The sequence below is a fragment of the Nicotiana sylvestris genome, chromosome 7 (genome assembly GCF_000393655.2).
Source record: "Nicotiana sylvestris chromosome 7, ASM39365v2, whole genome shotgun sequence".
Lineage (NCBI taxonomy): Eukaryota > Viridiplantae > Streptophyta > Magnoliopsida > Solanales > Solanaceae > Nicotiana > Nicotiana sylvestris.
In genome coordinates this window covers 47,890,464-47,903,776 of record NC_091063.1, presented here as the reverse complement: position 1 = coordinate 47,903,776, position 13,313 = coordinate 47,890,464, and the positions used below count along the sequence as shown (strand labels likewise).

The 13,313-nt window shown below is 37.1% G+C and overlaps 1 protein-coding gene across 1 annotated transcript; it reads left to right on the top strand.

Annotated features, from left to right (window-relative positions):
- The first annotated feature begins 7,749 nt into the window (after window positions 1-7,749).
- LOC104241947 (probable aminotransferase TAT2) lies at window positions 7,750-12,709 on the top strand. The gene is made up of 7 exons (XM_009796918.2): window positions 7,750-8,224; window positions 10,537-10,876; window positions 10,963-11,181; window positions 11,268-11,327; window positions 11,646-11,801; window positions 11,889-11,982; window positions 12,195-12,709. Exons 1-7 carry the CDS (start codon window positions 7,950-7,952, stop codon window positions 12,386-12,388), a joined length of 1,338 nt encoding a protein of 445 aa, XP_009795220.1. The 5' UTR covers window positions 7,750-7,949; the 3' UTR covers window positions 12,389-12,709.
- Window positions 12,710-13,313: the final 604 nt, after the last annotated feature.

Below are 13,313 nucleotides of genomic sequence, written 5' to 3'. Positions count from 1 at the left end.
TTGCCTGGTCATCTCTATCTCCTTCAATGTGCCTCCGCACATCACTAGAGTTAAGTGCCTGCCGCACTTGCTCAAGCTTGATAGGCTCCTTGCTATACATCATTGAATTCTCAATATCACGATATCCTGAAGTCAATGAAAATAGCAAAGCACATGCAAGCGTCTCCTCCTCCCTTTTAATTCCTGCAATCTGTAAGTCCATGACAAGTTTATTAAACGCATCTAAATGATCTTGTAACGAAGTACCTGGCCCCATCTTAAATGTGTGAAGACGCCGTTGTAACAACATTCTTGTTGTCACTGATCGGTCTTGGTATAGCCCTTCTAGCTTTTCCCACAACTGTTTGGCCGTCTCTTCGGTACCCGTACTCACTTCACAAAGCACGTTAGGTGCAAGGGATAGTTGGATTGCACTCAATGCATCCCCTTCAATCTTCTCCTTGTCGGGAGCTGATATATCCGTAGGATACTTTCCGTCAATAGCATGGATTGAACCTTCCCTCCGCAGTAACGCCATCATCTGGATCTTCCAGATATTGAAGTTGTTGCGTCCATTGAATCTATCAATTTCAAACTTCATGGAACTCATATTTGCTTGTTCTTTCTCCTTGGATCGTTAAAGAATCCTGTCGCTCTGATACCAATTGTTAGCGGAAACGTAAAAGAAAGAACACAAGATTTAACGTGGTTCGGATCAAAATAATCCTACGTCCACCAGAGAACAATTGCCCTTTTAATATTAACAAAGGAAGGGGAGATTTCCCAATTACACTTAAGAGAATTTCTCTCTTAACTCTCTACTCACTACAATGTATTGTATTATTTTGGGATGATTTCTACAAGTGAAGGAGTGCATCTATTTATAGAGGTAAAGACCTCCTCTTGATGTCATTGGTGACATCAAACTACCTCCTCTTGATGTCATGGGTGACATCAAAGGAGGAAGCTTCCTCCTAGCATCCACACCAACTCTTTCCACCAACTCTTCCAATTGGCATGCCATTGTTGACTAAACATAAACCAACATTTTCAATCTCCACCTTGGTTTGCGTTTCGAGCGTGTGAACAACTCTGGCCAAAACTTCTAAGCTTACTGGGCAACCCCGTTGTAAGAAACAAGAAGAATCAAACCATTGTTGAACATACCACCTCCACCTAGCAACTGTTCTCTTCGGAGTTGCATCAGTTGATGCACACCCCCGCCAAGTCCTTGCAGTGTGCAAACTTAGCGAGCGGGACTATCTTGGTCAACATGTCTGCAGCATTATCGTCTGTGATAACCTTCACGACCTTGATAGTTCCCTCATCAATAACATCTCGAATAAAATGAAATCTGACATCAATGTGTTTAGTGCGCTCATGAAATCTCTGATTTTTCATTAGATGAATAGCACTCTGACTATCACATCTAAGAGTTGATTCCAGCTGAACCAAACTCAATTCCGCTACTAAACCTTTCAACCAGATAGCTTCCTTCACCGCCTCCGCTGCTGCCATGTATTCTGCTTCTGTCGTAGACAAAGCGGCAATCGACTGCAGAGTCGACTTCCAACTAACGGCACTGCCAACGAGGGTAAAGATGTATCCAGTTGTGGACCTTCTTCTGTCAAGATCTCCTGCATAGTCAGAATCTACATAACCGAGAATTGAAATACCTCCACCACTTTTTCGAAAGGTCAGACCAACACCAGAAGCTCCTTTGAGATATCTCAATATCCACTTGACAGCTTCCCAATGCCTCTTTCCTGGGCTGGACATGTATCTACTTACCACACTTACAGATTGAGCAATATCTGGACGTGTGCATACCATAGCATACATAATGCTACCAACTGCACTGGCATAAGGAATCTTTGACATATGCTCCACCTCATCCTCGGACTGAGGCATTTGTAACTCTGAAAGTTTAAAATGAGGAGCTAATGGTGTACTTACAGGCTTGCACGTATGCATATTGAATCTCTTGAGAACCCTTTCAATATACCTCTTCTGAGAAAGATGTACAACACCGTCTTCTCTTGAAATCTCCATACCAAGGATTTTCTTTGCAGCTCCTAAATCCTTCATGTCAAATTCCTTACTCAACAGTTTCTTCAAAGCATTTATCTCTGTAATGTTGTTAGCAGCAATAAGCATATCATCAACATACAACAGTAAATAAATCATTGAGTTACCAGACATCTTCTTGTGATACACACAACTATCAAATGCACTCCTTGAGAATTCATGTGTAGTCATGAATGCATCAAACCTCTTGTACCACTGTCTAGGGGATTGCTTCAAACCATACAAAGACTTCTTTAGTTGGCATACGTGATCTTCTTTTCCCTCAGCTAGGAAACCTTCAGGCTGATCCATATAGATTGTCTCTTCTAGATCACCGTGTAAGAAAGCAGTTTTGACATCAAGCTGTTGAAGCTCCAAGTCAAATTGGGCAACCAATGCTAGTAGCACGCGAATTGAGCTATGCTTCACGACTGGAGAGAAAATCTCATTGTAGTCAATTCCCTCCTTCTGACTGAATCCTTTTGCAACCAATCTCGCCTTGAACCTAGCATCTTCCACTTCAGGAATTCCCTCTTTCTTTCGGTAGACCCACTTGCATCCAACTGTCCTCTTCCCCTTTTGTCTTTTCACTAAGACCCATGTCTGATTCTTGTGAAGAGACTCCATCTCTTCAGTCATGGCTAACCGCCATTGTACAACATCCTTGCAAGAAGTTGCTTCAATATACGAGGAGGGCTCCAGATCCTTAATCTCTTCTTGTGCAGCTACGAACGCATATGCAATCAAGTTTGCTTGATCTATAAGGCGTTCCGGTTCTCGTGTTTGCCTCTTCTCCCTCCCCTTTGCAATTGTGTATGGTTCATTGACAGCAAGTTCTTCAAGGTCTACATCTTCTGACTCATCTTTAACCTGAGTCTCTTGATCCTTTTCCTTGGCAAGCTCCACCGGAAGCTCCACCTGCTCGTCGTTCTTGTTTCCTGAAAACTCCACGGAAACTTTACGGGGATCAAGTATAGAGGATTCATCAAAGGTGACATCTCTACTAACTATAAATTTGAGTAAAGACAAACACCAAAGTTTGTACCCTTTTACTCCATCCACATACCCTACGAATATGGCCTTCTTAGCCCTTGGTTCAAGCTTTCCTTCATTAACGTGATAATAAGCTGGACACCCAAATACTCGTAAGTATGAATAGTTAGAGGGTTCACCTGACCATACCTCATTCGGAGTCTTAAAGTCAATTGCCGATGCTGGAGATCGATTGACAATATGAGCAGCAGTGTGAACTGCTTCAGCCCAAAATACTTTGGACATTTTGGCTTGTAGGAGCATACAACGAGCCTTTTCAAGAAGAGTTCTGTTCATTCTCTCGGCAACTCCATTCTGCTGTGGGGTATGCCTGACAGTCCTATGTCTTGAGATCCCATGAACCTTGCAGAATTCATTAAACTCTTCATTGCAAAACTCCAAGCCATTGTCTGTGCGAAGATACTTGATTTTCCGCTCCATTTGATTTTCAACCAAAATCTTCCACTCTTTAAATGCTTCAAAAGCATCACTTTTTGCCTTCAAAAAATACACCCAAACCTTTCGTGAGAAATCATCAATAAAAATGAGAAGATACCTCTTTCCGCCCTTCGATGGAAGTTTAGAAGGACCCCATAAATCTGAATGGATGTAGTCTAGCACTCCTCTTGTCTTGTGTTTGCCAGTGCTGAAGCTGACCTTCTTCTGCTTCCCTAGAACGCAGTGCTCACAGAAGTCAAGCGTGTTGATCTTCTCACCTTCCAAAAGGTTACGATTGCTCAACATCTCCAGTCCACGTGCGCTCATATGACCCAGTCTCATGTGCCATAGTCTTGCCTTGTCATCATTAGATAACTACACTGTAGATGCATTTGCAGAGCCAACAATGGTGCTTCCGGCCAATGTGTAAAGGCCATTCTCCAACTTGCCTTTCAACATGACTAAAGAACCTTTAGTCACCTTTATAGTTCCTACTTCGCTCATGTACCTGTAGCCTTGTTCATCCAGAGTACTCAGGGAGATCAAATTCTTCTTCAGATCAGGAACATGACGGACTTGTGTAATAGTCCTCACGACTCCATCATGGCAGCGAACCCGAACTGAGCCAATGCCAACTATTGCACAAGTTGCATTATTGCCCATTACTACGGTTCCTCCACTTTTCTCATAGCTGCTAAACCAGTCTTTTCGGAACGTCATATGCAGAGTGCAAGCAGAGTCTAACACCCATTTGTTTCCATAACTACTATTATTATTACACGATGTTGTTAGTACATAATCATTATCAAAATCATGTACCTGTTCAACTGTGGATGCACTCGCCTTTTCCTTGGACTTTGACATTGGGCAGTCTCGTTCAAAGTGCCCCTTCTTGCCACAACCCCAACACTCTGTATTCTTCTTGTTCACACGAGACTTTGATCTGTGCTTTGATTTGCTCTTTCCCTGTTGGCTAGTCCGGCCTCTCACAAAGAGCCCACTTGCCTGGTCATCTCTATCTCCTTCAATGTGCCTCCGCACATCACTAGAGTTAAGTGCCTGCCGCACTTGCTCAAGCTTGATAGGCTCCTTGCTATACATCATTGAATTCTCAATATCACGATATCCTGAAGTCAATGAAAATAGCAAAGCACATGCAAGCGTCTCCTCCTCCCTTTTTAATTCCTGCAATCTGTAAGTCCATGACAAGTTTATTGAACGCATCTAAATGATCTTGTAACGAAGTACCTGACCCCATCTTAAATGTGTGAAGACGCCGTTGTAACAACATCCTTGTTGTCACTGATCGGTCTTGGTATAGCCCTTCTAGCTTTTCCTATAACTGTTTGGCCGTCTCTTCGGTACCCGTACTCACTTCACAAAGCACGTTAGGTGCAAGGGATAGTTGGATTGCACTCAATGTATCCCCTTCAATCTTCTCCTTGTCGGGAGCTGATATATCTTTAGGATACTTTCCGTCAATAGCATGGATTGAACCTTCCCTCCGTAGTAACGCCATCATCTGGATCTTCCAGATATTGAAGTTGTTGCGTCCACTGAATCTATCAATTTCAAACTTCATGGAACTCATCTTTGCTTGTTCTTCCTCCTTGGATCGTTAAAGAATCCTGTTGCTCTGATACCAATTGTTAGCGGAAACGTAAAAGAAAGAACACAAGATTTAACGTGGTTCGGATCAAAATAATCCTACGTCCACCAGAGAACAGTTGCCTTTTTAATATTAACAAAGGAAGGGGAGAGTTCCCAATTACACTTAAGAGAATTTCTCTCTTAACTCTCTACTCACTACAATGTGTTGTATTATTTTTGGGATGGTTTCTACAAATGAAGGAGTGCATCTATTTATAGAGGTAAAGACCTCCTCTTGATGTCATTGGTGACATCAAACTACCTCCTCTTGATGTCATGGGTGACATCAAAGGAAGAAGCTTCCTCCTAGCATCCACACCAACTCTTTCCACCAACTCTTCCAATTGGCATGCCATTGTTGACTAAACATAAACCAACACCTTCAGGCACTATAACCATTTCAGCCACATTGTGGCTGAAGTTCAGTCATATATATAGCCTACCAATTTCAGATACGAACTTTTGCAACCCTCTAGATCTGTATGTATGAAGTTGTTTCGGGATAGACTTGCAAAATTTTATCAATTTGGGCATGGCTCAAACAATAGCCCAAAGATCGATTATTTGTGCACTTAACCCCAAAGTATTGATCAACTTTTTTATATTTTAAAAATAGATTTCACATCGAACTAAATTACTACTTACTATTAATTTATTTTTAATAATTTAGGATTTTTATAAAATAATAACTTCACTTGAATAATAACACTTCAAAACTGAAATCATTATGTACTTCCAATGATTTGTTTTGGGTCTATCGGCTTCTTCGGTACTTCTTTGTTTAATCTTTTCTATTCGGTCCTTTTCTCCATGCTTTTTCTTTCTTGCTTTCTTTATTCCGTTTGTCAATATCTTTTAAGATCATGAAATACATAATTAAATAGTTTTTCTTGATTGATTGTTTTGCTGGCTATATTGCACTAAGTTTCCTGTTTTGAGCTTGATGAAATTTTTTACTTGCAGATTGTTGAATGTAAGGCTTTTAAGTACTCGTTGTGCTATCAATGTGAAATCAAACATGATTTGAGTTTAACCTACAAGATTAAAGAATAATAATACTGATGAATTCAAATATTTAATTTCATCCGATGAATAAAGATATATTAAGCTTAGTCTTCTGTGCTCGGGTATTTTTACTAAATGTCTTATTACATGGTGCCCTCGATTTCAATGAATCCTAATTAAATTTGTGAGGATCTTGAGGTGGGTGAATGTTAATTTAATTAGTTACGGTCCATAACTCAATGGAGCACTGTTTGTTGGACTATATTAATTAAGATACCAAATCTAATTTATTACTCATTTCAAATCATTTTCTCAAATCTAATATACATCAATTAATATAAATATTATGGGTGTTCATGGTTCGGTTTGGATCGATTTTTCCCTAAAAAGAAACCAAACCAAGTAAGTCGGTTTTTCAAATATTAGAACCAAACCAAACTAATTAAGTCGGTTTTTCTCGATTCGATTTATGTCGTTTTTTTCTTAAATATAAGACATACACTACCAAACACATATTCCGGCGACCACATTTTCAATGTAACACTATCAAATCAATTGCCCTTTAAGAAATCTATTATTTACCAAAATATATTGATGATAATTGAATCAACTAGTGATGAATAATTTAAGGACTCAATTAAAAATATGTTATTTTTAACACGAAATGGATTTTTACACTAAACAAAAGAAAACTACCAATCAAACTAGAATATAAAGGTAAAAAACTATATTAAAAGTGCAAACTATTAACATTTACCATAAATTTTTTGAAACTTTGTATAACAATATATATATATATTATATATATATATATAGGTGTAATAATAAATTTGAAATAGCTACTCCTATAGTCGGTTTGGTTCGATTTTTTTCTTATTAAAACCAAAACCAAACCAAATTTGATCGGTTTTTAAAATTCAAAATCAAAACCAAACCAAATCAAAATGTATCGGTTTTTCTGGTCTGTTAGTTTGGTTTTTGGTTTGGTTCGGTTTTTTGGGTTTTTATGAACACCCTCGATGAGTATCATAGTAAATTATACACTTCATTTATTATTTTTTAAGGAGCGTGAAAAATCAAAACTTGCCAAAAGTGAATGGAGGCTGTAGTTAGTGGAGTATTATTTTTTGGGGAACGAACTAATAAGAGAAATATAATAAATGGAAACGGATAGTTTTGCCACCCTACTCCTGATGATACACGCCTTTTTTGCTCCTAATCCACCAGCTTCCACATCAGTAGCTGTGATTAACAACTGATGCTCCTTATACTAATTTTGTTTAGGTAATGTAAGCACCCCATCTTTACCAAAAATAAAAGATTAATACCACTGAACAAGACAGCAATTTGATGCTCCCACCACAACTACCTCGGGAAAATGACAAAAATGTCGAGGAGGATCAGAGGAGGAGAGCATCAGGCATGATCCATCTCTTTTTCCAAGGGCCTAAAAAGGCAGCCTCACGCATAAACATAAAGCATTTCTATTCATGCATGTTGAAGAGGACTATAGCATAAAAGTTGTGATATAAATAATTTACATAATGCATATATTAATAACTATTCACACAGCTTGAACGCGCTCTTTTCTCCAACGACCTCTTTTCTATAATCTGCCTTTATATATATTTCTGTAACAAGTACTATATCTTAGCTTGCAGTACATATATAGAATCCATTTGCATTATATATTCTCTACTTTTTTCCTCCTTCCAGACCATATATCTGCTTCTAAAATATTTATTGAGAGGGAAAGAAGGTAGAGAAGGAGAGCAAACATGAAGGAGAACGGTGCAAAAACAAGATGGAATTTTAAAGAGAACGACAAGTTGTTGGCTGGGTCGGGTGTCTCCATAAGAGTGGTTCGTAATACATTGATGCAGAGCGTCGACCCGTCAGATACCCGACCCGTTATCCCTCTCTCCCACGGCGACCCTTCTTCCTTCTCCTGCTTTCGAACAACTCCCGTCGCTGAAGATGCTATTTTTGATTCCGTTCGCTCTGCTAAGTTCAACGGTTATTCGTCCTCCGTCGGCATCCTTTCTGCTAGAAGGTACGTACCTTCTACATTCTACTTCTCATTTCGGAGTACGGTCAAAACCTTCTATAATAACTGTATTTGTTTCGATATTTTTTGGATACTACCGTGAAGTGTTGTTATAGAGGATATATATTATAATATAATATAAAATATCGATTTTGAGAAAATTTGACTTTTATAATAAATGATAAAGACTGTTATTATAGAGAGGTAGGGGTGTTTTTTACTTTTCTTGAATTACATGTTTGCTTTTACATGTTAGACTTTTGTATTTTTGGCATTGCACCATGCAGGCGCTAGCTGGTTGTAGTACTACTTATTTTAGCTAATGGTCACAAATTCACAATAACTGAGTGTAACTTTTATTACCTTATAGTTTTGTTTATGTGAATCTATTTTAGTTCAATAAGATAATGACTCTCTATTTCAATACTTTCTCCGGTCCAAAATAAGTGATCTATTTTTTTTTTGTGGTCCAAAATAAGTAATTTTTTCTCAAATTTTAAGAATGAATTAATTATTTTTTCCTACATTATCCTTGGAGTAAATAGTGTTAGAGTATGTGTTAGGAGTCTTTATGTGAAAAGATAGTAAAGGTTAATATGGTCAATTTCATTGCTAATTAATGTTATAAGGTGAATTTCTTAATCTGTGTGAAAACAGCCAAAAAATCACTTATTTTGAACCGGAGGGAGTATAGTTTAATTAATTTTATTTATTTTTTATTGATAATTTTTTATAGGCACACAAATATTATGATATTTTAAGACCACAAATTTTAAAACAATATAGTCACATAAAATATTATAATTAAGACCGTAAGTTTTAAAAATATTCATTTCCTTCTTAAATTTTTCGAACAATCAAATAAGTTCATATAAATTGAAACAAAGGGAGTATATGTCTTATTTTAGTAGTGCTAGTCGTTTTAATGAGATTTTGGCCCAAAAAAATCCCTTAACTATATTCAAACTTAATTTTAATCTTTTAAGTATCTATGTAAACAAAAAAACTTCCTTAAAGTTTGGCAAAATGGGCAAAAGACGTCGTATAGTTACTGAAGGTTAAGAAACTATCGGAAGGCTTTAGTTCACGTGCGAGTGTCGAAGAAGTTGATCCATCAACACTGTCATTTTCCTCATTGACGCAATCATTCGAAACAGATTTTGAACACCCTTGCATAGCTACGGTGTTTAAAATTTAAACATTCTTATTGAATTTCCTGGCTTCGCCACTGTTCGAAGTATATGAGAAAAAGAAAAAAACAATCATTCTAAGTAAAAAGTTGTGCTTTAATTGTTACACTACTTACGGTTTATACATACTTTTAATTCCTTCACTGAATACAGTGGTCCATTATATTCTGCTGGTCCCTGTGGAGCCAAATTCGGAAAGTTCCAGCATAATATACTGGAGATTGGAGCAACTGTGTATGAAATTCCAGCATATTGTGTTGGACCGGTATATTATACTGGAGTTCTAGCATAAATATACTGGAACTCCAGTATATTATATTGGAGTTTCAGTATATTATACTGAAATTCCAATATATTATGTTGGAGTATTTTCCGGATTTTGAACAGTATTTTCGTTCAGATTTGTCTTTACGTGAAAAATGGCTAAATTTCAATTATTTTTGAAAGTGTTGCTATTTTTGAATGACCACTTGTAAATCTGACTATTTTTAAATTTCTTCCTTTTTGAGAGAGAGTCATCGACTTTTGTAGCACCCTAGTCCCTATGTATTGATTGTAGCCATTCATCTTACTAATAGCTTGTTTGACCAAGCTTTGTTTTTCGGCTAAAAGTACTGTTTTCAAAGTTAATATGTTTGGGCAAATATTTAGAAGGAAAAAAAGTGCTTTTAACTAGAAGCAAAAGCTGTTTTTGAGAAGTTGAAATAAGTAGTTTTCCCCCCAAAAATTATCTATTTAAAAGCAATTTTGAGAAAATACACTTAGAAAGATGTTTTAAAAGATTGCCCAAATACTAATTGTTGCTCAAAAATATTTTTCGAATTGATTAACCAGACACAAACTGCTTTTTACTAAAAGGGGTTTTTTGAAAAACAAATTTGAGAAAAACATTTTTCAAAATAAGCTGATTTTAAAAGTTTTGCGAAACATATTGGATGTTCTATCATTGTTGGGCACACAAAGCTATGAGGCAAGTATGGAGCTAGTCCACTTAAGAACTCCCCCCTAGGCAAGAAAACTATCAGCATTGTGTGAACAAACTAAAGGAACATAACTAACAGATTCTTGTAAACATCATTAATTTTCTTCAAATTCAGAATTATTCATCAATCTTTTTTCTCTGAAAAGGGCTGTAGCAGAACACTTATCTCAAGATCTTCCATACAAGCTGTCCCCTGATGATGTTTACCTGACAATTGGATGTACTCAAGCAATTGAGATAATTTTGAATGTTCTTGCTCGCCCGAATGCAAATATTCTACTTCCAAGGCCTGGATTTCCTTATTATGAAGCGCGAGCTGCATATAATCATCTTGAAATGCGTCACTTTAATCTTCTCCCCGAAAAGAAGTGGGAGGTGGACCTTAATGCAGTTGAGTCTTTGGCAGATGAAAATACTGTTGCTATGGTCATTATTAATCCTGGAAATCCTTGTGGCAATGTCTACACATACCAACACTTGAAGGAGGTATATATATGCATATCACTTTTATTTGGTAATATATTGATACTCTGAGCATTGTGAATGTAACAAAGTGGTTTAATTTCTATCAGGTGGCGGAGATGGCAAGGAAGCTTGGAATTTTAGTTATTGCTGATGAAGTTTATGATCATCTTACTTTTGGAAGTAAACCATTTGTACCTATGGGAATCTTTGGATCGATTGCGCCTGTTATTACACTTGGATCCATATCAAAGAGGTGGATTGTCCCTGGTTGGCGACTTGGTTGGCTTGTTACAAATGATCCAAATGGCATACTAAAAGAATATGGGGTACTTACTCTTCTTTGAAAGATGGTCATTCTGTACTATTTTCACATATGTCTGCATATTCTCACTTAGTGTTTTCTTATTTGCAGGTCATAGATTCTATTATGGGGTATCTCAATCTAATTTCTGACCCCGCAACCCTTATTCAGGTTTATAATACTCTGTTCTGCTTGCCTTCATTTAAAAATCTAATGCATGTTATTCCTTCTAGCCATGGGCGGAGCCAACATGTTGCATATGGGTTCAGTCGAACCCAATAGTTTTGGTTCAAACCCTATATTTATTTCAAAAAAATCATTGAATATGTAACAGTTGTTAGTTTAGAACCGAACCTATAAGCTTTAAATCCTGGTTCCGCCTCTGCTTCTAGCCACACATTTGGTCTAATGGCGTAGTTGTTTAAGAACTAATTAGTTTAGATGTATTTTCGATATCTTTTACTGAGGTATCTGGTTTCTTTTTGACAGGGAGCAATACCTATGATCCTTCAGAAAACAAAAGATGATTTCTTCTCTAAAATAGTAAATATACTAAGACAAGCTGCAGACATTTGTTATGACAAAATCAAGGATATACCTTGCATCACTTGCCCAAGTAAACCTGAAGGATCTATGTCTGTGATGGTAAGAGAAAAATGGAAGCTTAATTAGCTGTTAGCTTAGGATTAGAAGGAATAATGAAATATCTAATGAAGGTCTTTCCCTTTGCAGGTCAAACTTCATTTGAACCTTCTAGAAGACATTGAAGATGACCTGGACTTCTGTGTCAAGCTTGCTAAGGAGGAGTCTTTAATAATTTTACCAGGTAAATGAACAAGTAACTCTCTTATAAAGCATCAAACTCTATCAAAGATTTCGTATAATCGTATTAATGGCAGGCATTTGTCAAATTTGATTTAGACTCCATAAATGTAACCGTGTTATATGAATGTCAAATTTTTGCGCTATGAATTTACTGCATGTACTCGATTCTTTGTTCTTTGTTGTATAGATATATGACAATAAGGCTTGGCGCAGGTGTTACTGTAGGACTCAAGAATTGGCTCAGGATAACTTTTGCATGCGAACTATCAACTCTAGAAGATGGCCTCAAGAGACTAACTGCTTTCTGTCAAAGGCATGCAAAGAAAAAAAATAAGCTTCTCTTAGAGGGAACCTTTTCTCTGCATTTTTGGGAAGTCTCAGATTCAACTCAAGAGTTGAAAATGTGATCATCAACTACACGTTGGATACTCGATCTTTTGTGGTGTGTGATAGCTCATAAATAAGTTGGCCATATTTTTTCAAAAATTTCATTGAGTCATCAGAGAAATGTAATATGTTATTGGAATGGTATCTGGTTCTGTAGTATACAGACTATCATTCTAGGGTGGATGTCTAAAATCCAGCTTCAGAATAGCCATCATGCTAGTTTTACTGCCTGAATTTGAAAGATAGCTTTAGCCAAACTATGCTAGAAAAGTGTTTGTGAACTGTTGTGGATTATGCTGATCGTAATTCGTGATTTGCAAAGGGAGCAGAATTTAGTAGGACATATGTGGTGACAACTATTATGCGCCTTACTGTTCTCGAAATATAACATCCTCGCATTGCTTAACTCTTCGGAAACAGCCTCTCTGCTCCTCCGGAGTAGGAGTAAGGTCTGCTTATACACTACCCTCTCCAGACCTCACTTGTGGGATTTCACTAGGTTGTTGTTGTTGCACTGCTAACTCCAGCAATCTGTGCTTTCTTTTAGCAGTAATTGTTTTTGCTTAACTAGTAGTAATATCTTACTGTGTACATCTTTGGATAATTAACGGAGGATTCTGAATCCCAAAGACTAGTATACCAAATTTACTTAAGCATAAGCCAAACATATGGGATCTCATTGTCTCAATTAGGGGTGTACATAGGTCGGGTTGGTTCGGATTTTACAATTACCAAACCAAATCAATTATGTCGGGTTATTAAATCTAAAGTCCAAACCAAACCAATAAATTCGGGTTTTTCAATCTCGGGCTTTCGTGTTATTCGGATTTTTTCGAATTTTTTTTCCGATAAAATCTTCGTATAACAAAACATATAATGTATGCTCAAAATATTTCTTTAATCCTAGTAAGATACAGCTATATAAAGTATTTTCCAATAAAATAA

Bases quoted from the DNA above. Each gene is read 5' to 3' on its own strand.
- LOC104241947 (XM_009796918.2), top strand. From the start codon at position 7,950: ATGAAGGAGAACGGTGCAAAAACAAGATGGAATTTTAAAGAGAACGAC. The intron at 10,877-10,962 runs GTATATATATGC...AATTTCTATCAG, and splicing joins CATACCAACACTTGAAGGAG to GTGGCGGAGATGGCAAGGAA. The intron at 11,182-11,267 runs GTACTTACTCTT...TCTTATTTGCAG, and splicing joins GCATACTAAAAGAATATGGG to GTCATAGATTCTATTATGGG.